Genomic DNA, 26093 nt, shown 5'->3' with positions numbered 1-26093 from the left:
ATCTGTTAAACCAGTTATTTAAAACGTTGTTGCTTTGACATCTGCAAGATATTGTGATTCTGTAATGGTTTCCATCTGATTTAAACATGCCATCGTGTGATGAGGCTCACGTCTGTCTGTCATAAGTCTGTCTGGGAACCAGGATGTGTGGTACTTGTCTGTCAAAGGTCTGCTGGTAACCAAGCTGAGCCATATGGTCACCAGCTTTGGGACCAGAATGACGGCAGCAACCCATCTTGTACAAGAACCTACATGTTTGCTGACCTATGTGTGTGATTTGGTTAGCGTTAACATTACTGTACAGCTAAGGAGACATTAATGTGACGTTATGCTAACATGACTAGCATAATTACTGACCCATGGGACTCCAATGTAGAACATGATAAGAGGAACACACACATAAGTTTGCTTTTACCTGGTACATGAGGTATCCTTATTCTAAGGACTCTCAGTCAGATGCATTCCCCATGTACTGAGAGGTTGGAAGTGACGCATACCATTCATCTTGTATTGGCTGAAGGAGAAATGAGCTCCGGCTTTCTGAATCAACAGGCTGTATTCTAACTGGACTGGAACTGAGGGCCATTGCTTATGGGAAAAGGGCAAAAGGTCCCAACCTATGTTACCTGCTCTATTCACTATTATATAACAAACCAGGCAGCCAATCCAGGCAGCCTCACTGATTCTGTGGAAAGAGAGGGAGAGACTTTGAATGCTTAGCATTTGGAGCTAACAGGAATTGTTTATGGAGTGTTTGAAGGACATTATTATCTGTAATGTAAATGACTAGCATGCTCTCTATCAGAGCCAGGTGACGCCAAAAGGAAACCTGACGCCAGGGATTAGTAACGTCTCTCCGTCTTCAATTATCATTCATTATCATTTATTAAAGCTGTCACATAGCAACAGAAAAAGTCATCCAAGTTATAGCTCCCTGACAGAGAAGAAGCCAGAGTACATGAAAATAGTGACCCATCTTTCTTCCATCAAAAGAAATACTGAGTGTTATTACAAAAGTTTATTCTTCAACCACCTTGTTGGGAGATTTACTGTAGAGCACCTTCATTCTGTGAGCTTGCTCTGCCTTCAGGGCAGCTTTCAGAGGCGACACCCTAAGAGTCGTGGTGACGGTGACGAAATGACGAAAACGGAAAAAGGATTGAACCAAAATGTCCAAACCGTAAGGGAATGTATGGCTTTGAGATACAACTCTTTCTGTGACGTTATTGCATCTAGATCAACTTTTAAAAGGCAATGCTTTTTGTTGAGATTTAAAAGTACCAACATTTGCGTATGTTTTAAATTGACTTAACAAAAATGGTTTGTTGAAACTGCACATTTCATTTTTTTCTTCCTCATTGTCTAATATCTCCCCAGATGAATTATGTACGATTGACTTGATCTGCCTATTATAGTTGTAGCTCTATGTGAGGTGCAGTCCCTTGCCTTTCGCCTCTTGACAACTGACCTCAAAGCTCAGCCTCTCTCAAGACCCATTTATAGGTGTTAACATGCGTCCTGTGTCCGGATCATATCCACATTCTGATTGTACCCACATTTCCAGACAGGTATGGACGGTTCAAAGACTTTGATCAGATCTTATAAGTGTAAACGGACAAGATCAGGATGAAGGATGCATGTTAGCTGCAGGTATAAATGGGGCTTCAGATGTCCTGAGTATGCAGAGTCTGGGGGTGTTAGAATACACCACAGGGACTAGAAGATGCCTGTGATTCTGATCACTAATGAACAGGTGAATCATTGAATATATCATCACTTTGACCTTTTATGTACGTGTATGTTATCCACAAAGGATTAAAAGGAGCTCCTACTGGACAAAGCAGAAGATACAATGAATTACCACACTTCCCATTATCAGCAGTCAAATGCGCGCTAGTGGATGGTTCTCCTTTCAAATCTACCTCTTGCATGTAAAGTACTATAGTAAACATGAAAGGTGTGTTATTAACACAGGAGGTTGTCCTTTTTAAATCTCTACAGGCAGTATTCTAATTCTGGACTTTCAACCACCAACACATAATGTACCATGTCGATCACATATCTTTATATTCCAGGTGTCATGGTAACCACCAGGCCCGGGGGAGTGAGTACGCAGAATCCTGTACCTATTATCACAAACAAAACATGATGGGACACATTTCTTAGTTTGGCTGAAATTATTATGGTGGCCACGTCCACTGAAAACTGGCAATAGAATGTTGTGATGTACAAGGTTTATAAACATCTTGAACATAACAAAGCTCAATCAACAGCTGTATGAGACTGCATCAGTCGTAGTATATGGTAGCATACATGTTCAGCCTTTACCATTATACTGTGCTGGAAGGATAGGCCAGCAGAGCTACTGGAATGGAGAATATAAAGTCATTATAATTGCCCACTGAACAGACACAGACTCATTTTACACTCTTTGCAGAAAAATACATCACTATTTAAACTTTAAAATCTCAGAAACAGAAGCCTGACAGAACGATGCATAATCTGCTTCATTGGCTGAATTCACTTCCTAAAAAACACAAACACAAAATAAAATATACAAATGAAATGTTAAGATAGTTCACGGACAAACATTATGTTGCATTGTTTGTACAAAGTGCACGGTCTTACGCACAAAAGGAATCATTTGAGAAGATGTTTACATAATTAGAATGGATTATACACATTGTAGTTACTTTTATATTCATCTTTTTTTTCAAATGACATAACAGAATTTTCTGAATGTATCACCAAAAATAAAACATTAAATTAAATTAAATCCTCAGGATGAATGAAAAGGAAAGTTAATAACTTAAGTGATCAAAATACCTATTCATGGTTTACATCATATTGGTCTCGGGACAATCAACTGATGAGAAGACTATGGAATAATCTTTTTACATTATCATCTATATTTTACAAAAGTGCTAGTGCTTCAATTAAGGAAGAGGTCACAGTGAGTGAAATCATTTTTTAAAAGGAGAATTTAAAAAAACGAACAAAAAAACATTGTTTTGATGTCTGTAGCGGGAGGGTATAGCACTGTAAATGCTCTGCCTATATATTCTAAATACATTTAGCTGTCAGTTACTGCAGGAAAAAACAAGAACATTTGTATCGACCAAGACCCTCTGGAATAGCAGAACTGTCAAAACCTTCCCCTGAAAAGTATAAATATTCCTAAAATAAAATAAATCGTTATTATTACTTCTCATGAATCTCCAGGGGAACGATTGAATCCAAGGACAGGATGAAAGAGTGTGTGACTGAAGTTTCAGTTTTGTAAGGAGGAAGAATGTAATGATTAATGGCTTAATGCTTCTGGACACTGTGTAACACACTTGACCCTGCCGTCAACACCCCACTCTGAGACACCTGAATGGTCATCTACATTCTATGCATTACAGAAACATGAGGACCGTACTGTTAGCCCATCAAAAGCAGATATCTACAAAGGTTGGACATTTCATCAGGAAGTTCAACCAACAGGGTCATTTAGTTTTGAATGTGTGTTTAACAGGATGGATGTGTGGGGGAAAATACAGTTGGTATGTCTGTTGGTTGATCTCTTTACATTGCTTACTGAAAGTAAATATTCCCAGTGCTTTGGACAGAAAATATAATTAACTGAACCACTGGTCCTCTATTTGGTGACTCATAGAAAATTAAATGCTGGCTTTGGTGGCGAATACCTTACATGAGCTAGACCTCATTGGTAGCCTACTGAAGGACTCAGCAAGTGGATTGGTTTGCTCTGAAATGGCACAGGAAAATAACCTAAGTGAAAAAGCCAATGTTTACATTTCAGGTGCAAGTAAACATTGACTGAAGTGCTGCGTATACAGTTCAAGGATACCTTTGATTGTTTATGAATATAAAATGAATGAAAATGTGAGTACATTCTGGCACATGTTTACAGGCTACTGTTAGTCATGTATAAGACATTGGATGTTACTGTGGACTGGACTAAACACACGTGATGTTGAGAGCGGCACTTCAAAAAGCAGAGGACATGATCTCAAGTATGCACACACGTACTGTACAGAGTATAGTAGTATACTACCACACAGCAGCAGTAGGAGGCAAAATACTGCGACCAAGATTACTCCAGCAACCAGAACTTTTTAAAAGCTTTCATGGAAACATGTCCATCTTATTGCATGGTCCATCCTTATATACATCTGAGAGATGAGTCATGACAGGGAAGGGATGAATCCTTTATATATTTTAGCAGCTAATAATACTCATCAAGAGTCGGTCAAGAGCTGAATTACTTCATACTTTACCGTAGGTGTGTTCAATTACTTTCTATCCCTTTCGGCTTTTGAAGATTGTGCAGAACATCAAGAGAAAGTAGGCTGCTAGTGATTGAGTACAGGGCACCAATGACAGGGAGAGATAAGAGACCTTTACATTTTTTTAAATTAGAACATTTCAAGTTAATGCTTCATTCTAAGTGACACTAAGCCATCCTGAAACATTCTCTCTTCTAACGGAGCTATAGTGGATCAGAGAGATTTGGAGTGTTTTCCTTCATTTTCTAAGCAAAGGAAATATGGAAGGACATATCTTAAAACCAAGTTCATATCAAATAGCTTTGGCAACATTGTTCACCTTGTAGTGTTCAACAGTCCATAATCAAATCCTGCTACTAAGAATGAAGTCCGGAGACGTTGTCGAGTTGGCTGTCTCTCAGTTGGAGAGGCTGTTTTAGAATGACCCCCTCCAGGGATGGTTCTGACCCAGTCCCTGTCTCATCCTGCATGGGGAGGTGTCTGTCTGACTGTCTATCTGTCTGTGGTTGTCAGAAGCAGGACTCCTGTGACTCTGTGTCCTCTCTTTGCAACGACTGCTTTTCCTGTTCAATGTGGTTTCCATTATGCAGGGCAGCATACCTGAAATGATACGAAACACAGAATGTAACATTAGTTTCAAAGTGACATGGGGTTATCATTCAATGTGCTTCAATATTCTGAGATGTATCAACATTCCTGAGACACACACAGCACACAGATTACAGAAAGTGCATAACAATATATTTCATTTAGGATCCACTGTTTTGCTGAAATTATAGCCAACCCTGGAACGGAGAGAGGTATTGTTGAGTAACTTAAATCCCACATAAAGAGAGCAGCACGTCTCTACTGCCAGGTTCAAGCAGTCTGGTTAACATGAAGCTCTGGGATGACAGTACATTGGGTTTGGCTCTGAGGAGATGAACCATACTTTCTCTTCTCTGTGGTTTTTGTTGGCAGCAATATAGGAGTGGAACTACAGTGAAACCTTAACTGGTTCCCTAAGGGCCATGGTCAACCAGGATTAGTGAGGAAGCTATACTGTAGTCAGAGTGCTTTATAACGACCATATACAGATACACTGTTCAGTATACAACTATACCCCTCCAATTATACGATGTGACATGAACAAGTGGGATGTAAGGCTGAGTCAAGACAGCGAGACTCCTACTTGAGATGACAACTCTCCCTTTCACCATCTGGCATCATGAGAACTTGAAGATACACCAGATTGGCATATAGGCAGACATTTAGACTTTAATGGATGACTGAAATAGTGTCATGTTGAAGAATCGAGACGATAAAGAATGATGATTTAAAACCATCGAGCTGCACATTTTAGTCATGACATCAATTGACTTTGACAAGTTTAGGGCCACAGATGTTTTCTTAATCCTCATTTCTCCGGACACGGTGACTCTCAGATGAGGAAGGTGATGATCAATTGTTTCATATGGAGTTCAATTTCAGGGATGTTTTGCACGGATCATCTCCCGGCAAAGGACATAAAATCAGAAATTAGCATGAACTCCCATTTACTGTAATGTGGTCATACATTCACTTGACTCATATAACATTCTATTGAGGAAAATTGAGACATTTCTTGACATTGTCCAAGGCTTTGGAAAAGCAGTCAAATGACCATGCTATAGGACTATGTCTGCATGATTGAAAGGCTTGTCCAGAAATAACCTCTCTTTCACTTCATATTTGAGAAACCATATGACTGGGGTTGTAATGGGGGTGGTTGTAGAGGGAGAATTTGAATCCTATTAACCAATTAAAGCCTGTGGTTTTAATGTCTAACATGCTGACCAGACCGGTGTGTGAGCGTTGCAAAATACATTTTGAAATCCACATTATTCAATTATTGCACCCACAGTGCCCGCGCGCACCAACGAACGTCTGCGTTGCCAAGGGCTAAAATAGAAGTCATTTCTATTTCTGATGCAGATCGCTGCAAGTCCTGCCTCTCCCATCTCCTCATTGGTTTATAGAAGAAGGTACCCATGTGCCATCTCCTCATTGGTTATACCCACGTGGGTGATTGAAAGACTAACTGTTTTGCCGGTCGTCGTGGTAATACTATGAAAGTTTAGATGCCAATCACCATATAAGTTCAAAGATGAAAAAGCCTGGAAAGAGGAGAGATGACTAGAAATGATTCGGTTGACTGTTTTATGTGTGGATTAATTGTCGGAGTAGAGGACCTTGTGCATTTCAGGTAAAAGAACAACTCAATGTTTATATCCCAGAACAAATTAGCTAGCAACAGCAAGCTAGCTAAATAGGACCAATTAGCTAGCATGTGCAAGCTAACTAGCTAAATTGCCATACACGTTTAATGCTTTTCAACCTGTCCCCAAATGAATGTAATTGGTTTGATTTGATATTTTAACCTGCGTGTCGTAATCACGTTTGGTGTGGGGTGACAAAATACATTTATGCACAATGGCGCACGATGGCGTGTGCGCCGGTTTGAGTTTCGTGTTAAACATGGGTATAATTTTAATGAGGCCAGTTGCATCGGTCAAGACAGACACCACATTTAAACCAATGGCATCTTGGATTTTATTTCCAACCAAGGGTTTCAGAATGATATTCATATACTGGTAAGGCAATATTCAATAAGGTAAGGTAATTGACTCTAATAAATGAATATAGCAAAATCCTGGATTGGCAGAATTATGGGTGATACCATTACATTGAAAATCATACTCACTAAATTACATTTTAAACGTGTAAAACAGAAATTCATCAAACAGATGATAAAGAAAGACCATTTGGAAACCATATAATGAGTGATTTCTCTGGAGTAAATTGCTTACACAGAAGTGAATTAAATATTTCACTGTAATGTAGACTCACTGTCTCATTAGGAGATGTTTTCATAAACAACCAAACCAAAGGTGATTCCTGCTTAGAAATTGGCCGTGAAATGTACCTTCAAAAAAACTCAGACTCTCTAATGTTCCGGAATTTAGCAGAAACCAAAATTGCTGCCACATTGCAGTGTTTAACCCAACAAGTGCTACCACCTACCCACAGAAAGGACCACAGACTGAACGGAAGATGATGACGCTGCTCCTAATGGATCACATGCTCTGGAAACACATGACTGTGTTCGAGGGGCAGATTCTCTTTTTATCTGTGTCCCTATATCAGCCCCTCAGGTCCTAGGCCTGTGTCCACAAAGTGTCTCAGAGTATGAGTGCTGATCTAGGATCAGTTTTATCTTTTATGATTGTATGGACAGATCCTAGATCAGCCCTCCTACTCTGAGATGCTTTGTGGATACAGGCCCTAAACTCTATATACTAAGGATGGGGCTACAGAAACACATACGCTGCCATAGGCCAGAGCCCCTGCCGTCTGTCTGTCTGTCTGTCTGTCTGTCTGTCTGTCTGTCTGTCTGTCTGTCTGTCTGTCTGACCTTCCTTCCACTTGACTGGGATGTCTCTGCTGCCCACTCTCCACTGCTCTCTCCCTGACTTAACACCTAACACTTAACCGCTCTTTTCACCAACCAAGTCATATGGCTGGATGTTGGTCTTTCAAGCCAAGGCTGACTACAGTACATCTCATCTATTCATGGTCTTCAGTTTGTCCTCATGTATGCATGCTCACATGATCTATCGTGTTGGAATGGTAGCCTCAATCTCCACAATTACACAAACAAAACAATCTATGACATCAATGAGCTCAGATCAGATATTTAGCCGACTGTACTTTCACTAGTAGTGTGTGTATTGTAAATACCTTTGAAAATACTGACATTTTAATACAATCAATCTAAAACATACTCAGGCTTCCTGAATCCAATAGCGTTACTTGGCCAAGTTTACAAATAAGAACAAATACCTGCCTTATTGTACCTGCTCTGTATTCAAACTAGCGCTGGATGATCAAAGATGTGTTAAAGACATCCAACTCAGCTCTCATCTTATTGGTAATAATGTCTCTTTACCACTGACTACAGCATAGCAGCCACTTAGATTTGATCACAGCAGTCAAGTGTTTGATCTGTGCTATATGCTGCACTGTGGGATAGACGCTTCTTGCCCAGGGACCCACACACTACAGAGACCACAACCTACTCCATACTGTGAACTGTAGAATACTGCCAATCACATACACTGAGAGTAGAAGGCTGGCAACTCTATTAGGAATTATTGTATACAATTGCAGCTACTCTGGTAGAGGATGGCAGTTCAAAGTGAACTCCATAATTTACTGTAAGAGGGATTTAACTTCTCAACTTTGACCCAGTAGAATAAATCTGGATCATTTTGGATGAACACCTTTGTTCGGAGATTGACTAAACAGTTGGACATCAGTTTGAAAATATAAACTGTGAAATGAAATGACCGGGAAACTAAACAACAAGAAAAAGAAAAAGGATTAGATCAATACATGTTCTCGATTTTGTTTTTCTGGTTACCTTGGGAACATCAGAGTGAAGAATAAAAACACTGCTATAGATTGTCCTCCTGCTAAGGACCAGGAGCCTTCTCACTGAGCTGTATGGGATTAGTTAGAAAAGTAAAACCCAGATAACTTGCACCTCTTGGTGATCTGCAATCCTGCAATTCCAAGCTTCCTTTGCAGGGGGAGAGGAAATCTATTATATACTAATCTACTCCAACATGTTCTAGTTCACACCAGGGCACAGGGAGGGCATCAGGGCACAGCAGGAACAGCATCCCTTCATTTCACTGGGGCTCATATTCCACTTGTCATTCTCCAGAAGAGGGACAGGCAGGGCGGCAGGGGGTCACGGGGCAGGGGGCCCCAGATTTGACTCGAATGATACCAGCCTGATTAAGTGAGCTATTGTCTCTCTAGGGATGCAGGCTGAATTAATGATACTCCGCCTCAGCCACTACCCACTGTTGTTTCTAGTATTTATGTATGCCGTCGCAGTAGCCCTTTCTTGCAGTCAAATTACCTAGTGGCTTCATGGGTGAAATGCTCTTAATATTTTGAATAATTTCATAATTAATACACCATTTTTGTTTATCTGAAATGTCAATCAGTTTTGTTATATTTCAGTGTTCTGTGATGTATATAAAGTATAATATATAATATTGGGATGGAAACTCAAAATTGGGTATGATTTAGCCGACTGTAGTAATTAACATAGGAATCTCTTTTTGAAGAAAGACTTAAATGAGACGTTCCATCATACAGATTACCGATATGCTAGTCTGGATATAGACATGGAGCTCCATCATACAGAATTCCCATACTGTATGCTAGTCTGGATATAGACATGGAGCTCCATCATACAGAATTCCCAAACGGTATGCTAGTCTGGATATAGACATGGAGCTCCATCATACAGAATTCCCATACTGTATGCTAGTCTGGATATAGACATGGAGCTCCATCATACAGAATTCCCATACTGTATGCTAGTCTGGATATAGACATGGAGCTCCATCATACAGAATTCCCATACTGTATGCTAGTCTGGATATAGACATGGAGCTCCATCATACAGAATTCCCAAACTGTATGCTAGTCTGGATATAGACATGGAGCTCCATCATACAGAATTCCCAAACTGTATGCTAGTCTGGATATAGACATGGAGCTCCATCATACAGAATTCCCAAACTGTATGCTAGTCTGGATATAGACATGGAGCTCCATCATACAGAATTCCCAAACTGTATGCTAGTCTGGATATAGACATGGAGCTCCATCATACAGAATTCCCAAACTGTATGCTAGTCTGGATATAGACATGGAGCTCCATCATACAGAATTCCCAAACTGTATGCTAGTCTGGATATAGACACGGAGCTCCATCATACAGAATTCCCAAACTGTATGCTAGTCTGGATATAGACACGGAGCTCCATCATACAGAATTCCCAAACTGTATGCTAGTCTGGATATAGACACGGAGCTCCATCATACAGAATTACTATACTGTATGCTGGCCTGGATATAGACATGGAGCTCCATCATACAGAATTCCCAAACTGTATGCTAGTCTGGATATAGACACGGAGCTCCATCATACAGAATTCCCAAACTGTATGCTAGTCTGGATATAGACATGGAGCTCCATCATACAGAATTCCCATACTGTATGCTAGTCTGGATATAGACATGCAGCTCCATCATACAGAATTACTATACTGTATGCTGGCCTGGATATAGACATGGAGCTCCATCATACAGAATTCCTATACTATATGCTTGTCTGGATATAGACATGCAGCTCCATCATACAGAATTTCTATACTGTATGCTGGTCTGGATATAGACATGGAGCTCCATCATACAGAATTCCCATACTGTATGCTTGTCTGGATATAGACATGCAGCTCCATCATACAGAATTCCTATACTGTATGCTGGTCTGGATATAGACATGGAGCTCCATCATACAGAATTCCTATACTATATGCTTGTCTGGATATAGACATGCAGCTCCATCATACAGAATTTCTATACTGTATGCTGGTCTGGATATAGACATGGAGCTCCATCATACAGAATTCCCATACTGTATGCTTGTCTGGATATAGACATGCAGCTCCATCATACAGAATTCCCATATTGTATGCTAGTCTGGATATATACATGCAGCTCCATCATACAGAATTCCCATATTGTATCCTTGTTTGGATATAGACATGCAGCTCCATCATACAGAATTCCCATATTGTATGCTTGTCTGGATATAGACATGTAGCTCCATCATACAGAATTCCCATATTGTATGCTAGTCTGGATATAGACATGCAGCTCCATCATACAGAATTCCCATATTGTATGCTTGTCTGGATATAGACATGCAGCTCCATCATACAGAATTCCCATATTGTATGCTAGTCTGGATATAGACATGCAGCTCCATCATACAGAATTCCCATATTGTATGCTAGTCTGGATATAGACATGCAGCTCCATCATACAGAATTCCCATATTGTATGCTAGTCTGGATATAGACATGCAGCTCCATCATACAGAATTCCCATATTGTATGCTAGTCTGGATATAGACATGCAGCTCCATCATACAGAATTCCCATATTGTATGCTAGTCTGGATATAGACATGCAGCTCCATCATACAGAATTCCCATATTGTATGCTAGTCTGGATATAGACATGCAGCTCCATCATACAGAATTCCCATATTGTATGCTAGTCTGGATATAGACATGCAGCTCCATCATACAGAATTCCCATATTGTATGCTAGTCTGGATATAGACATGCAGCTCCATCATACAGAATTCCCATATTGTATGCTAGTCTGGATATAGACATGCAGCTCCATCATACAGAATTCCCATATTGTATGCTAGTCTGGATATAGACATGCAGCTCCATCATACAGAATTCCCATATTGTATGCTAGTCTGGATATAGACATGCAGCTCCATCATACAGAATTCCCATATTGTATGCTAGTCTGGATATAGACATGCAGCTCCATCATACAGAATTCCCATATTGTATGCTAGTCTGGATATAGACATGCAGCTCCATCATACAGAATTCCCATATTGTATGCTAGTCTGGATATAGACATGCAGCTCCATCATACAGAATTCCCATATTGTATGCTAGTCTGGATATAGACATGCAGCTCCATCATACAGAATTCCCATATTGTATGCTAGTCTGGATATAGACATGCAGCTCCATCATACAGAATTCCCATATTGTATGCTAGTCTGGATATAGACATGCAGCTCCATCATACAGAATTCCCATATTGTATGCTAGTCTGGATATAGACATGCAGCTCCATCATACAGAATTCCCATATTGTATGCTAGTCTGGATATAGACATGCAGCTCCATCATACAGAATTCCCATATTGTATGCTAGTCTGGATATAGACATGCAGCTCCATCATACAGAATTCCCATATTGTATGCTAGTCTGGATATAGACATGCAGCTCCATCATACAGAATTCCCATATTGTATGCTAGTCTGGATATAGACATGCAGCTCCATCATACAGAATTCCCATATTGTATGCTAGTCTGGATATAGACATGCAGCTCCAGACAGAATTCCCATACTGTATGCTAGTCTGGATATAGACATGCAGCTCCATCATACAGCATTCCTATACTGTATGCTAGTCTGGATATAGACATGCAGCTCCATCAGACAGAATTCCCATATTGTATGCTAGTCTGGATATAGACATGCAGCTCCATCATACAGAATTCTCATATTGTATGCTAGTCTGGATATAGACATACAGCTCCATCATACAGCATTCCCATATTGTATGCTAGTCTGGATATAGACATGCAGCTCCATCATACAGAATTCCCATATTGTATGCTAGTCTGGATATAGACATGCAGCTCCATCATACAGAATTCCCATATTGTATGCTAGTCTGGATATAGACATGCAGCTCCATCATACAGAATTCTCATATTGTATGCTAGTCTGGATATAGACATGCAGCTCCATCATACAGAATTCTGCTATTGTATGACATGCAGCTCCATCATACAGATCTATTGATGCTATAGACATGCAGCTCCATCATACAGCATTCCCATATTGTATGCTAGTCTGGATATAGACATGCAGCTCCATCATACAGAATTCTCATATTGTATGCTAGTCTGGATATAGACATGCAGCTCCATCATACAGAATTCCCATATTGTATGCTAGTCTGGATATAGACATGCAGCTCCATCATACAGAATTCCCATATTGTATGCTAGTCTGGATATAGACATGCAGCTCCATCATACAGAATTCCCATATTGTATGCTAGTCTGGATATAGACATGCAGCTCCATCATACAGAATTCCCATATTGTATGCTAGTCTGGATATAGACATGCAGCTCCATCATACAGAATTCCCATATTGTATGCTAGTCTGGATATAGACATGCAGCTCCATCATACAGAATTCCCATATTGTATGCTAGTCTGGATATAGACATGCAGCTCCATCATACAGAATTCCCATATTGTATGCTAGTCTGGATATAGACATGCAGCTCCATCATACAGAATTCCCATATTGTATGCTAGTCTGGATATAGACATGCAGCTCCATCATACAGAATTCCCATATTGTATGCTAGTCTGGATATAGACATGCAGCTCCATCATACAGAATTCCCATATTGTATGCTAGTCTGGATATAGACATGCAGCTCCATCATACAGAATTCCCATATTGTATGCTAGTCTGGATATAGACATGCAGCTCCATCATACAGAATTCCCATATTGTATGCTAGTCTGGATATAGACATGCAGCTCCATCATACAGAATTCCCATATTGTATGCTAGTCTGGATATAGACATGCAGCTCCATCATACAGAATTCCCATATTGTATGCTAGTCTGGATATAGACATGCAGCTCCATCATACAGAATTCCCATATTGTATGCTAGTCTGGATATAGACATGCAGCTCCAAAAAGGGCACAGTGCCAGCCTGGCAGGGCTGTGGGGAGAAGTTAAGCAGTGTGATTGATCTCTAAGTGAAGGGCCCAAGGTACGGACAGCTCGCTGGCTAGACTTGCACGCACACAATCAGGGCCAGACAGGCTGGCTAACACACAGGGCAGACAGCTGTGTGTGTCCAGGCTAGCTAACACACAGGGCAGACAGCTGTCGGTGTCCAGGCTAGCTAACACACAGGGCAGACAGCTGTGGGTGTCCAGGCTAGCTAACACACAGGGCAGACAGCTGTGGGTGTCCAGGCTCGCTAACACACAGGGCAGACAGCTGTGGTGGTTGGAGGAATGCTGCTGAACATGCTGAATCTCTCAATGGAACAAAGGTAGAAGGTTGATTACTTTCAGCTGAGTGACGGTTGAGTTGCAGTGGTGCAGCATTCCTGACCTGATTGTTTCTTTGACTGGAATGAGGAGCAGACATGGAGAGAGCAAACATAGAGAGAAGAAAAGTACCTACACGTCCCCTGGGAGAGAAGAAGTCTGTGTTTACCTTATACACACCACCCTCTTCAGTTCAGATGGACTGTGTGTGTGTGTGCGTGTGTGTGTGCGTGTGCGTGTGCGTGTGCGTGTGTGTGTGTGTGTGTGTGTGTGTGTGTGTGTGTGTGTGTGTGTGTGTGTGTGTGTGTGTGTGTGTGTGTGTGTGTGTGTGTGTGTGTGTGTGAGAGAGCGTGTTGAAGCATGAGAATAAGACATAAGGGTACACCTTTGTGTGTGAACATGATTATAAGAGTATGTTGTGGAGTGAAGTGTGCTGTAAATGTGCAAGTCTGATTCCTTTTTCCCTTCACATAAACCAGATAAAAATCTTGCTATAAATTTTCACAGGCCGGCCCCATTGCCTGAAGTTTACATGAGGAAAGCACTAAAGGAAGTCCCTTCCCTTCCATCCCCTAGGGGAAAAAGAACATCTACCTCATCACTGTGAGCCACAGAGCCAGAGGATCCAAGGGAAGGGTGAAGAGTGTTGACTCACTTGTTACATCCACTTCAATCAGAGTAGATTAAGGGGAGGAGGAAGGTTAAAGAAGGATTTTTAAGCCTTGAGACACGGATTGTATATGTGTGCCATTCAGAGGGTGAATGGGCAAGACAAAATATTTAAGTGCCTTTGAACGGGGTATGGTAGTAGGTTCTAGGCGCACCGGTTTGTGTCAAGAACTGCCACGCTGTTGGGTTATTCACGCTCAACAGTTTCCTGTTTTGTATCAAGAATGGTCTACCACTGTGGGAAGCATTGGAGTCATCAGGGGCCGGCATCCCTGTGGAACGCTTTCAACACCTTATAGAGTCGATGCCCAGATTAATTGAGGCTGTTCTGAGGACAAAAGGGGGTGCAACTAAATATTAGGAAGGTGTTCTTAATGTTTTGTCCACTCAGTGCATTTGAATATAGGAAAAGTTAGCAAACACAAGATAGTAAATAACCAGCTGCTCTTTACCTGCTCATAGCTAACAGAAGAGCCTTAGCGTTTATGATTCAGATGGTGAGAACAAATTGCGGTGTTTCATACACAAGTTACTTTGCAAGCTATAAACATTTCCTTTAGTGATAATTTATACATGATGTATTACTATGACAATGAGCAGAGCCCAGTAACTGTACAAATCAAAGGGCTCTGCAAGAAACCTGCAGCTGGACTGTGTCCAATGGAGCCCAGGGTGCTTTCTTTTCGATGTAGAAAAAAATTCACTTCCTACAGTCCATTTAAAGAGGAAAAATCCTCATATTTATGTGATGCCCTGACAGTGTAAAACAAACATCTTTGAATCATATGTTCGGAGTTACTAAAAAAAATGAAACTCATTGTTAAGGTTGAAACACAGAGAGAGAGAGCGAGGTTCCGTTCCTGTGAATTCCGTGGTAGAGCTTGTCCTCTACGGCTCAACAATGTTTCCATCAGATAGGCTATGAACTGATTGGTTGGTGCTCTTTTCTGGAACTAGGGGAGCATGTGTTGAATGTCAAGCTTGCACTTGTGTTCTTTAATTCATAGGTCAACTTATATGTCAACTATTATTTTTTTTTTAAATCACAGGTGCATTCATGTTGCCTACATGGTTTTTGTCATAGTCCGTGTAGGTATAGTTGCCACAGATGGGAGGATGGGTGATATTCTCTACAATTTGTCAAATAAATGTGCTGGCCTAATTCACAATGTGTAAGTGGAAATGTCTATGACATGTAGGCTAAAGTACTGCTGTTGACATAAGAGCCGTCACATGTTGAGAAGGTTCAAGTAAATGCAGTCCTTTCATTCAACGATAAACTAACAGTTGAGAAGCGCTACTCAGAGTCCAGCACAAAGACAGGCATGTCCTCCAGAACCCACACAATGACAGACAGAGCAAACATGATGTTAAAGGTCCTTAATGCTGAAAACCAGCAGCACCGGGAACTTTACTCATTTAAAACTAATAATAGATTTCACTTTCGGTTTACATACTTTAAAACCTGGTGAATATGTAAAGTTGCACCTGCACGTCTTAATAAATCCACTAGTAAAACACATTTGTTTTGTATGTCAGATTTCAACGTTACCAACATCTTGTAAACTATCCTGTAATCCTGCATAATACCGAGTAAACGGTGTGTTAGCAGTAGTTAGTGACCTTGTATCTGTGTGACTTTATACTTCTGACGACTTGTAACATGTGATCCTATCATTGCTACTACTGATACAATCCTCTTGTGAAACGCAAGTGTATCACTTTCCTGAACATTGATACACTTGGCATAAAAGGGCACAGCAGATTCACAGGTTTACATAATTCATCATTCATCCATATTCACCATGACATAAAAACAAACATATTTCCACATACTCTATACATATGCATCAAGTAATGATAAGTGAAGTTGCAGATGTCTGCCTGCCTGCGTTGGTGGATGATAGAGCTGGTATTTTAGCACATATGGCAGTACCATTCAAAGAGCTATGACAACCATCATGCTTATAGCTCTGTAAATGGCGCTGCAATCTGTACCACACTGTATCTGGGCATCTTCTGGCAGGCAAAAGTCAGTCGAGCAACGCAAGAAAAGGTTAAGTAATCCAGTTATCATGATCTGTCAAGTATCACACTGCTGTTGTCTGAAAGTACTCTTGTCAAGTCTGGATGCAGCAAATTAACACAGAGAATACGACATGATGGGAAAGGTATTATAAGTCAGTAGCCAGCGTCTGTTTGCATTTAATTAGAGTTGGGATGTTCAACAGTTGTGCTTTTGAAACAGGAATACAGTCTTCATCTCTTAATGAATTCAACCATCTGTGCACCCCCCATTTCCGCTCACACATTACACATTTCCTTAATTTCTGAAACAAATGTCTATCTCCCCTTGGGAACAGACAGCTTGACGACACAACTGGTGAGCTCACTGTGTAGAGGATCTCTGTAATTAACCCACTCTGTACTGCCAATCTGTCTTTGGAAGAAGAGGAAGAAGAAACCAGTGAATGAGAGGACAGCTGAGTGGTGGGTAGAAAAGGTCTCTCGATACTCTGTGGTCTGTCCCTCCCGGTTGTACTTTTTTTTTTTAAGTCTCAAACGGGCTGAGCGGACACTTTAATGAGTGGACACCCTTAAGCTGTCCTTACAGTAAATGTAACACAGATTTAGGGAGCTATATTGACCATTGTGTCAGATGAACCCCTGTGTTGTCAGAGTAAACGGTCCCCACTTCAGTCAAATCTATTCGTCAAATACCCTAGCTGTGTATTCACTTTCACCTTTTGGTGTGTGATGTCTTTGGTTCAATTGTTAAGAAAGCCCTCAAGAAAGTTGTGGAAGTCACTTGACCAATTGTGTCACGCCCTGACCATAGAGAGCTGTTTATTCTCTATGTTGGTTGGGTCGGGGTGTGATTTAGGGTGGGTTATCTAGGGGAATTGTATTTCTATGGCGGCCTGATATGGTTCCCAATCAGAGGCAGCTGTTTATCGTTGTCTCTGATTGGGGATCATATTTAGGTAGCCATTTTCCCATTGTGCTTTGTGTGATCTTGTCTAGATATAGTTGCCAGTGAGCATTTTTATTAGCTTCACGTTTCGGTTGTTTGGTTTGTTGTTTTGTTCTTTGAAGTTTTAATTTCCAAAATAAAGGATGGAAACATAACACGCTGCATCTTGGTCTACTCCTTATGACGAACGTGACAATATGGGACAACACATAGAGTCTATCCTTGAGGGTCCCAGTGTCTTATAGAACATGTCTATTGTTTTCAGATAGCCTATACATTGTGCATTATACTGTCATAAAGCCTCCTTCACTCACACCGGAAAACTTAACCTAGTAAAACTGACTATCCTACCGATCCTCGACTTTGGCGATGTCATCTACAAAATAGCTTCCAATACTCTACTCAGCAAACTAGATGTAGTTTATCACAGTGCCATCCGTTTAGCTACTAAAGCACCTTATACCACCCACCACTGCGAGCTGTATGCTCTAGTCGGCTGGCCCTCGCTACATATTCGTCGCCAGACCCACTGGCTCCAGGTCATCTACAAGTCCATGCTAGGTAAAGCTCTGCCTTATCTCAGTTCACTGGTCACGATGGCAACACCCACCTGTAGCACGCGCTCCAGCAGGTGTATCTCACTGATCATCCCTGAAGCCAACACCTAATTTGGCCGCCTTTCCTTCCAGTTCTCTGCTGCCTGTGACTGGAACGAATTGCAAAAATCACTTAAGTTGGAGACTTTTATTTCCCTCACAAACTTTAAACATCTGCTATCTGAGCAGCTAACCGATCGCTGCAGCTGTACATAGTCCATCTGTAAATAGCCCACCCAATTTACCTACCTCATCCCCATACTGTTTTTATAAATGTATTTTTCTGCTGTTTTGCACACCAGTATCTCTACTTGCACATGATCATCTGATCATTCATCACTCCAGTGTTAATCTGCTAAATTGTAATTATTCGCCTGCATCCTCATGCCTTTTGCACAAAATGTATATAGACTCTTTTTTTCTACTGTGTTATTGACTTGTTTATTGTTTACTCCATGTGTAACTCTGTATTGTTGTCTGTTCACACTGCTATGCTTTATCTTGGCCGGATCGCAGTTGTAAATGAGAACTTGTTCTTAACTAGCCTACCTGGTTAAATAAAGGTGAAATAAAAATACAAATCTGACCTGCAATCAGCAGGTGGTTTAGAACATAGAAGGGGATTCTATCTCTATGGTTTAAAAGATGTTAGGGTTCCATCTCCCACGGCTTGTTATCCACAGGGTTGGGGAGTAATGGATGACATGTAATCTGTTACATGTAATGGATTACAAAAAAACTGTAACTGTAATCTGTTATGTTACCAGCAAAAATATTGTAATCAGATCACTGATACTTTTGAAAAAGTAGAACATTACTTCTAGGATTACTTTCAAATTTAGATGTGATGTTTGCAGAAAAGATATATGTCAATGAAACGATTGCATGTTTTCTAAATTAACTTTCAAATTAACGTCAGTTATTAACCGAAAACGTGCTACTTTGATCTTCCCGCCTGAGCAATATACATGGTCACAAAAGAAAAAGGTATGGTGCGTCAACGCCGTGCACTTCTTAGATGGCGTTTCAGAGAACAATTTGTGTTCAATGAAGAAAAGGGCAGGAATGTAACAGTTCAATGGAAATGATGTTTGCCCACGGTAAAGCTGCTGTCAACATCCAGACTCCACTTCCAACCTGAAGAAACAAGGATGACTATTGGCAGGTGTGGCACGTTAGCTTGCTTAGCTAGCTGGTCTCTGGAGACAGACAGGTTGTCTTCACAATGTTACCAATATTCCAGCATAGGTCAGAGATTTCAGAGCACTAGATAGATAGTTAGTCAGATTTCTAGCCAGCTGGCCAAGGCCACCTTGGAGAGGAAGTCAGCTGCTTTGACTTGTGCGAGACTGAGAGGATGTCATACCTACGATGTGACTGCTGCCAAGTTAAGTGAAATACATGCAGACTTTGAAATTCAGCACAAGTGAGGGCCACAGTGACAGATAATTGAAGCATCTTTGTAAAGGCATTCTGGGAGTTCAGTGGAAATGAAGAGGGGTAAGATGAGACGTATGATGGAGTGAGGTTTGATGTGGGTGCGATTCTTGAGGAGTTTGAGCAAAAACTGAACTTTTGATGAGGTGAACAAAGCTGAATCCCAAGGTCCGTCACGAAAATTGTACAGAAGTGCAATGTCAAAATGTTCCAGCATTTGGAGCAAAGCACACAGGTCCACATTAGCTTAAGAGGGAACAGAGGACATTGCAAGCAAGAAAGTAACTGAGCCATGTGTGACAAGATGGAGCTCAGAGTACCGTGCCATCTCCAAACTCATAGCCCTCACAGATGACCAGCTGGGGCAAATCTGTGAAGACCTAGGTGTGAGCAGCAAACTACATCATTGTGAGATTGCTTTTCTCAAGAAGTACAGTACAGTCCTACAGCCACTCACGTTCTCTATTGATCTTCTTCAGGGAGAGGAAGTGTTTTCTTGGCTTTCCCCAACAATCATAAACTTGAAGTCTAAGCTCTCAGAGAAAATACTGTACCTCTTACAACATTCTATGCACACATCCTCACTGCAGTCATTGAGGCTATAGACCGCCGGTTTGGACCTATGCTAAGTACCCATGAAACAAAAATGGCCACTGCTACCGTGCCAAAGTTTTCACTGTTTTGGCTCAACCATGGAAAGAGAGAGGAGATGCGGAGCACATTAGTTCAAGAAACAGCTTCTATGGAGAACACACACTCTGAAGAGGTGGTGAGGGAGCACAGAACGAGTATGATGAGTCAAGACACTTTTGTTTTGTGTTCGGAGGTGCAACAACAAGGCATTGCAGCAACAAGGCATTGCAGAGGATGAGGTGAGGAAGAACTTTGAAGACAAAGACAAATCTTTGGACTCCTTGAAATCGTCCCCCATAGTCCAGAACTTGTTTCTGAAGTACAAGACTACACTGCCCTCCAGTGCCCCAGTTGAGCACCTTTTCAGCTATGGTGGAAAACTGTTTACCCCTCAGCGAAACAGGATGTCTGATGCTCATCTAGAGCATTTCCTCTTGCTGTGATACAACAGCAATCATCCGAGTGGGCTAGCTTCAGAACAAGTCTACTGCAATGTCATGTCGGATATGTGGGTAGATTGCATCTATAGCTGCACTTTTTTTTGCTTAAAATGAACAACTACCTGGTGGGCTAAATGTGTGATTACACTGTGCATGTTGTAAAAAAACGTTGTCCTCATATTTCTATTTCTCATTTTTGTCATTTATCAGACGCTCTTATGCAGAGCGACCTACAGTAGTGAGTGCATACATTTTCATACTTTTTGTACTGGTGTCCGATGGGATAAGTGTTCAGCACCATCCATGTTGCTGTGTTACTTAAGCCCTTACTTATACCTGGTTTTAACATGTATCCTTTGTTCTGCACATTGTGTTTGTGCCCACATTTTTAGACAGGTGTATATGATTCAAAAACACATTGTGGTGTGACTGTGATCAGATTTTATAGGTGTAAATGGACAAAGGATGAAGGACGCATGTTAGAGGCAGGTATACAGGGCTTAAATACATTTTTGTCACAATGTTTTGTGATGTGTTCTAATGTGGCTCTGCTTAGTTGCTCAAACATCCTGCAATAAATGTTGTTAAATTGGTAATAATATTATTTTTTCTCCTTATGTGTTTTATGGGTGAAGTAATTCAAAAGTAACTGAAAGTAATCCGATTACGTTACTAGTTAAGGTAATCCAAAATGTAATTAGTAGCCAAACCCACTGGCTCCAGGTCATCTATAGGTCTTTGCTAGGTAAAGCACCGCCTTATCGCAGCTCACTGGTCACCATAGCAGCACCCAGCCATAGCACGCGCTCCAGCAGGTATATTTCACTGGTCATCCCCAAAGCCAACTCTTCCTTTGGCCGCCTTTCCTTCCAGTTCTCTGCTGCCAATGACTGGAACGAATTACAAAAATCACTGAAGCTGGAGTCTTATATTTCCCTCACTAACGTTAAGCATCAGCTGTCAGAGCAGCTTACCGATCATTGCACCAGTATACAGCCCATGTGTAAATAGCCAACCCAACTACCTTATCCCCATATTGTTATTTATTTTTTTGCTCCTTTGCACCCCAGTATCTCTACTTGCACATTCATCTACTGCACATCTGTCACTCCAATGTTTAATTGCTGAATTATAATTATTTCACCACTATGGCCTACCTCCCTAATATTACTACATTTGCACACACTGTATATATATTTTTCTATTGTGTTATTGACTGTACGTTTGTTTATCCCATGTGTAACTCTGTCTTGTTTGTATCGCACTGCTTTCCTTTATCTTGGCCAGGTCGCAGTTGTAAATGAGAACTGGTTCTCAACTGGCCTACCTGGTTAAATAAAGGTGAAATAAAATAATACAAAATAAAAAAGGTATACTACTGGGGGCAGAATGTACCCTAGTGGTTAGAGTGTTGGGCCAGTAACCGAAAGGATGCAAAAATAAACATGTTTTATTGTAACAAACACCAGATATGTGCAGTGAAATGTGTAGTTTTACAGGGTCAGCCATAGTAGTATCGCATCCCTGGAGTAAATTACAGTATGGTTAAATGCCTTGCTCAAGGGTACATCCACAGATATTTCACATTATCGGCTTGGGGATACTGGTCCACCCCTCTAACCACAAGGCCCCCTGCCACCCTGAGCCTAATTCACAATAAACATCACGTGTAAACATGAACAGTAAAAGTGATGCCCTGAATGCATAATACTGTATCTTGCACTGAGGGACTCCATTGATATAGAGTTTATATTACAATCTAATCAAACACCTGTGTATTAAGGAGCAGATAGCTCCCATTGGATTATACTGTATCAGGGGCCAGAATCAGATTAACAACAAGTGGTCAGTCAGGCCTATTCAGCTGCTCAACAGGCTCAACGGGCAATCTGACTGACTGGCTGGTAATTAAAAACTGTCAAGATATGGAGAGGTGGGCATGCAAGCACACACAGAACAGATGCCATACACATGATCAACATCCTTCTTGAAATACAGATAATGATAATGCAATTGTGCAATTGGACATAAAAACATGCAATTGACCATTAAATCGATGCACATCATCTTTTAGTCATTTAGCTGACACTCTTTTCCAGAAGGACTTACATGCAAACTTTTCAACTAGTTGGCTCGGGATTCAAACCAGACATTTTTCGGTTACTGGCCCAACACTCTTAACCGCTATGCTAATGGCCCCCTAAATCACACATCATAAGGGCCCTATGTTTTGCACAATCATGTGACAGAGCACAATTTTATCCTGTATTTTAAGCCTTATCCAGAAATGAGGAATACACAAAAAATAAAAGGCATTGTCTAAGGATGGTGCTGGATCATCTGACATAAAAATAAAAGGCATTGTCTAAGGATGGTGCTGGATCATCTGACATAAAAATAAAAGGCATTGTCTAAGGATGGTGCTGGATCATCTGACATAAAAATAAAAGGCATTGTCTAAGGATGGTGCTGGATCATCTGACATAAAAATAAAAGGCATTGTCTGAGGATGGTGCTGGATCATCTGACATAAAAATAAAAGGCATTGTCTGAATGGCATTGTCTAAGGATGGTGCTGGATCATCTGACATAAAAATAAAAGGCATTGTCTAAGGATGGTGCTGGATCATCTGACATAAAAATAAAAGGCATTGTCTAAGGATGGTGCTGGATCATCTGACATAAAAATAAAAGGCATTGTCTAAGGATGGTGCTGGATCATCTGACATAAAAATAAAAGGCATTGTCTAAGGATGGTGCTGGATCATCTGACATAAAAATAAAAGGCATTGTCTAAGGATGGTGCTGGATCATCTGACATAAAAATAAAAGGCATTGTCTAAGGATGGTGCTGGACCATCTGACATAAAAATAAAAGGCATTGTCTGAGGATGGTGCTGGACCATCTGACATAAAAATAAAAGGCATTGTCTAAGGATGGTGCTGGACCATCTGACATAAAAATAAAAGGCATTGTCTAAGGATGGTGCTGGACCATCTGACATAAAAATAAAAGGCATTGTCTGAGGATGGTGCTGGACCATCTGACATAAAAATAAAAGGCATTGTCTGAGGATGGTGCTGGACCATCTGACATAAAAATAAAAGGCATTGTCTGAGGATGGTGCTGGACCATCTGACATAAAAATAAAAGGCATTGTCTAAGGATGGTGCTGGATCATCTGACATAAAAATAAAAGGCATTGTCTAAGGATGGTGCTGGACCATCTGACATAAAAATAAAAGGCATTGTCTAAGGATGGTGCTGGACCATCTGACATAAAAATAAAAGGCATTGTCTGAGGATGGTGCTGGACCATCTGACATAAAAATAAAAGGCATTGTCTGAGGATGGTGCTGGACCATCTGACATAAAAATAAAAGGCATTGTCTAAGGATGGTGCTGGATCATCTGACATAAAAATAAAAGGCATTGTCTAAGGATGGTGCTGGACCATCTGACATAAAAATAAAAGGCATTGTCTAAGGATGGTGCTGGACCATCTGACATAAAAATAAAAGGCATTGTCTGAGGATGGTGCTGGACCATCTGACATAAAAATAAAAGGCATTGTCTGAGGATGGTGCTGGACCATCTGACATAAAAATAAAAGGCATTGTCTGAGGATGGTGCTGGACCATCTGACATAAAAATAAAAGGCATTGTCTGAGGATGGTGCTGGACCATCTGACATAAAAATAAAAGGCATTGTCTAAGGATGGTGCTGGATCATCTGACATAAAAATAAAAGGCATTGTCTAAGGATGGTGCTGGACCATCTGACATAAAAATAAAAGGCATTGTCTAAGGATGGTGCTGGACCATCTGACATAAAAATAAAAGGCATTGTCTAAGGATGGTGCTGGACCATCTGACATAAAAATAAAAGGCATTGTCTAAGGATGGTGCTGGATCATCTGACATAAAAATAAAAGGCATTGTCTAAGGATGGTGCTGGACCATCTGACATAAAAATAAAAGGCATTGTCTAAGGATGGTGCTGGACCATCTGACATAAAAATAAAAGGCATTGTCTGAGGATGGTGCTGGACCATCTGACATAAAAATAAAAGGCATTGTCTGAGGATGGTGCTGGACCATCTGACATAAAAATAAAAGGCATTGTCTAAGGATGGTGCTGGATCATCTGACATAAAAATAAAAGGCATTGTCTAAGGATGGTGCTGGACCATCTGACATAAAAATAAAAGGCATTGTCTAAGGATGGTGCTGGACCATCTGACATAAAAATAAAAGGCATTGTCTAAGGATGGTGCTGGACCATCTGACATAAAAATAAAAGGCATTGTCTGAGGATGGTGCTGGATCATCTGACATAAAAATAAAAGGCATTGTCTGAGGATGGTGCTGGATCATCTGACATAAAAATAAAAGGGGACAGTTTGATGAAAAACGTTTCAATAAATGTTCAGATCCAGGCATGTCACATGATTGTCCACAATACAGGGCCCTACAAGTCATGCATGTAATCTGAACTAGCATGTGAGATAGACAGCGAACATAGAACAGGTTGAGTGGGGGGTTCTGTGAAATAGACTCACTTCAGACATTGGACACAGAACAGGTTGAGTGGGGGGTTCTGTGAAATAGACTCACATCAGACAGTGGGACACAGAACAGGATGAGGGGGTGAGGGTTGTGTGAAATAGACTCACTTCAGACAGTGGGACACAGAACAGGTTGAGGGGGTGAGGTTTCTGTGAAATAGACTCACTTCAGACATTGGACACAGAACAGGTTGAGTGGGGGGTTCTGTGAAATAGACTCACATCAGACAGTGGGACACAGAACAGGATGAGGGGGTGAGGGTTGTGTTAAATAGACTCACTTCAGACAGTGGGACACAGAACAGGATGAGGGGGTGAGGGTTGTGTTAAATAGACTCACTTCAGACAGTGGGACACAGAACAGGATGAGGGGGTTAGGTTTGTGTTAAATAGACTCACTTCAGACAGTGGGACACAGAACAGGATGAGGGGGTGAGGTTTGTGTGAAATAGACTCACTTCAGACAGTGGGACACAGAACAGGATGAGAGGGTGAGGTTTGTGTGAAATAGACTCACTTCAGACAGTGGGACACAGAACAGGTTGAGGGGGTGAGGGTTGTGTTAAATAGACTCACTTCAGACAGTGGGACACAGAACAGGATGAGGGGGTGAGGTTTGTGTTAAATAGACTCACTTCAGACAGTGGGACACAGAACAGGATGAGGGGGTGAGGTTTGTGT

The 26093-nt window shown here is 41.0% G+C and overlaps 1 protein-coding gene across 4 annotated transcripts in view; it reads right to left on the bottom strand.

The window, feature by feature from the left end:
- Positions 1-799: 799 nt before the first annotated feature.
- Positions 800-26093, bottom strand: part of htr4 (5-hydroxytryptamine receptor 4) — a 137811-nt gene continuing 112517 nt past the window's right edge. For 2 of the 4 annotated variants that reach the window (XM_052488092.1, XM_035744092.2), the window contains one exon: positions 843-4892. In XM_052488092.1, coding sequence (XP_052344052.1) covers positions 4802-4892 — 91 coding nt within the window. In that variant the 3' untranslated portion in view covers positions 843-4801. Of the gene's footprint in view, positions 4893-26093 lie in introns of all 4 variants that reach the window. The other 2 variants (XM_052488094.1, XM_052488093.1) reach the window with 2 other exon arrangements.

The sequence above is a fragment of the Oncorhynchus keta genome, chromosome 30, assembly GCF_023373465.1.
Source record: "Oncorhynchus keta strain PuntledgeMale-10-30-2019 chromosome 30, Oket_V2, whole genome shotgun sequence".
Taxonomy (NCBI): domain Eukaryota; kingdom Metazoa; phylum Chordata; class Actinopteri; order Salmoniformes; family Salmonidae; genus Oncorhynchus; species Oncorhynchus keta.
The sequence above is the reverse complement of the archived record's forward strand: the minus strand, read 5'-3'. Positions and strand labels throughout refer to the sequence as shown.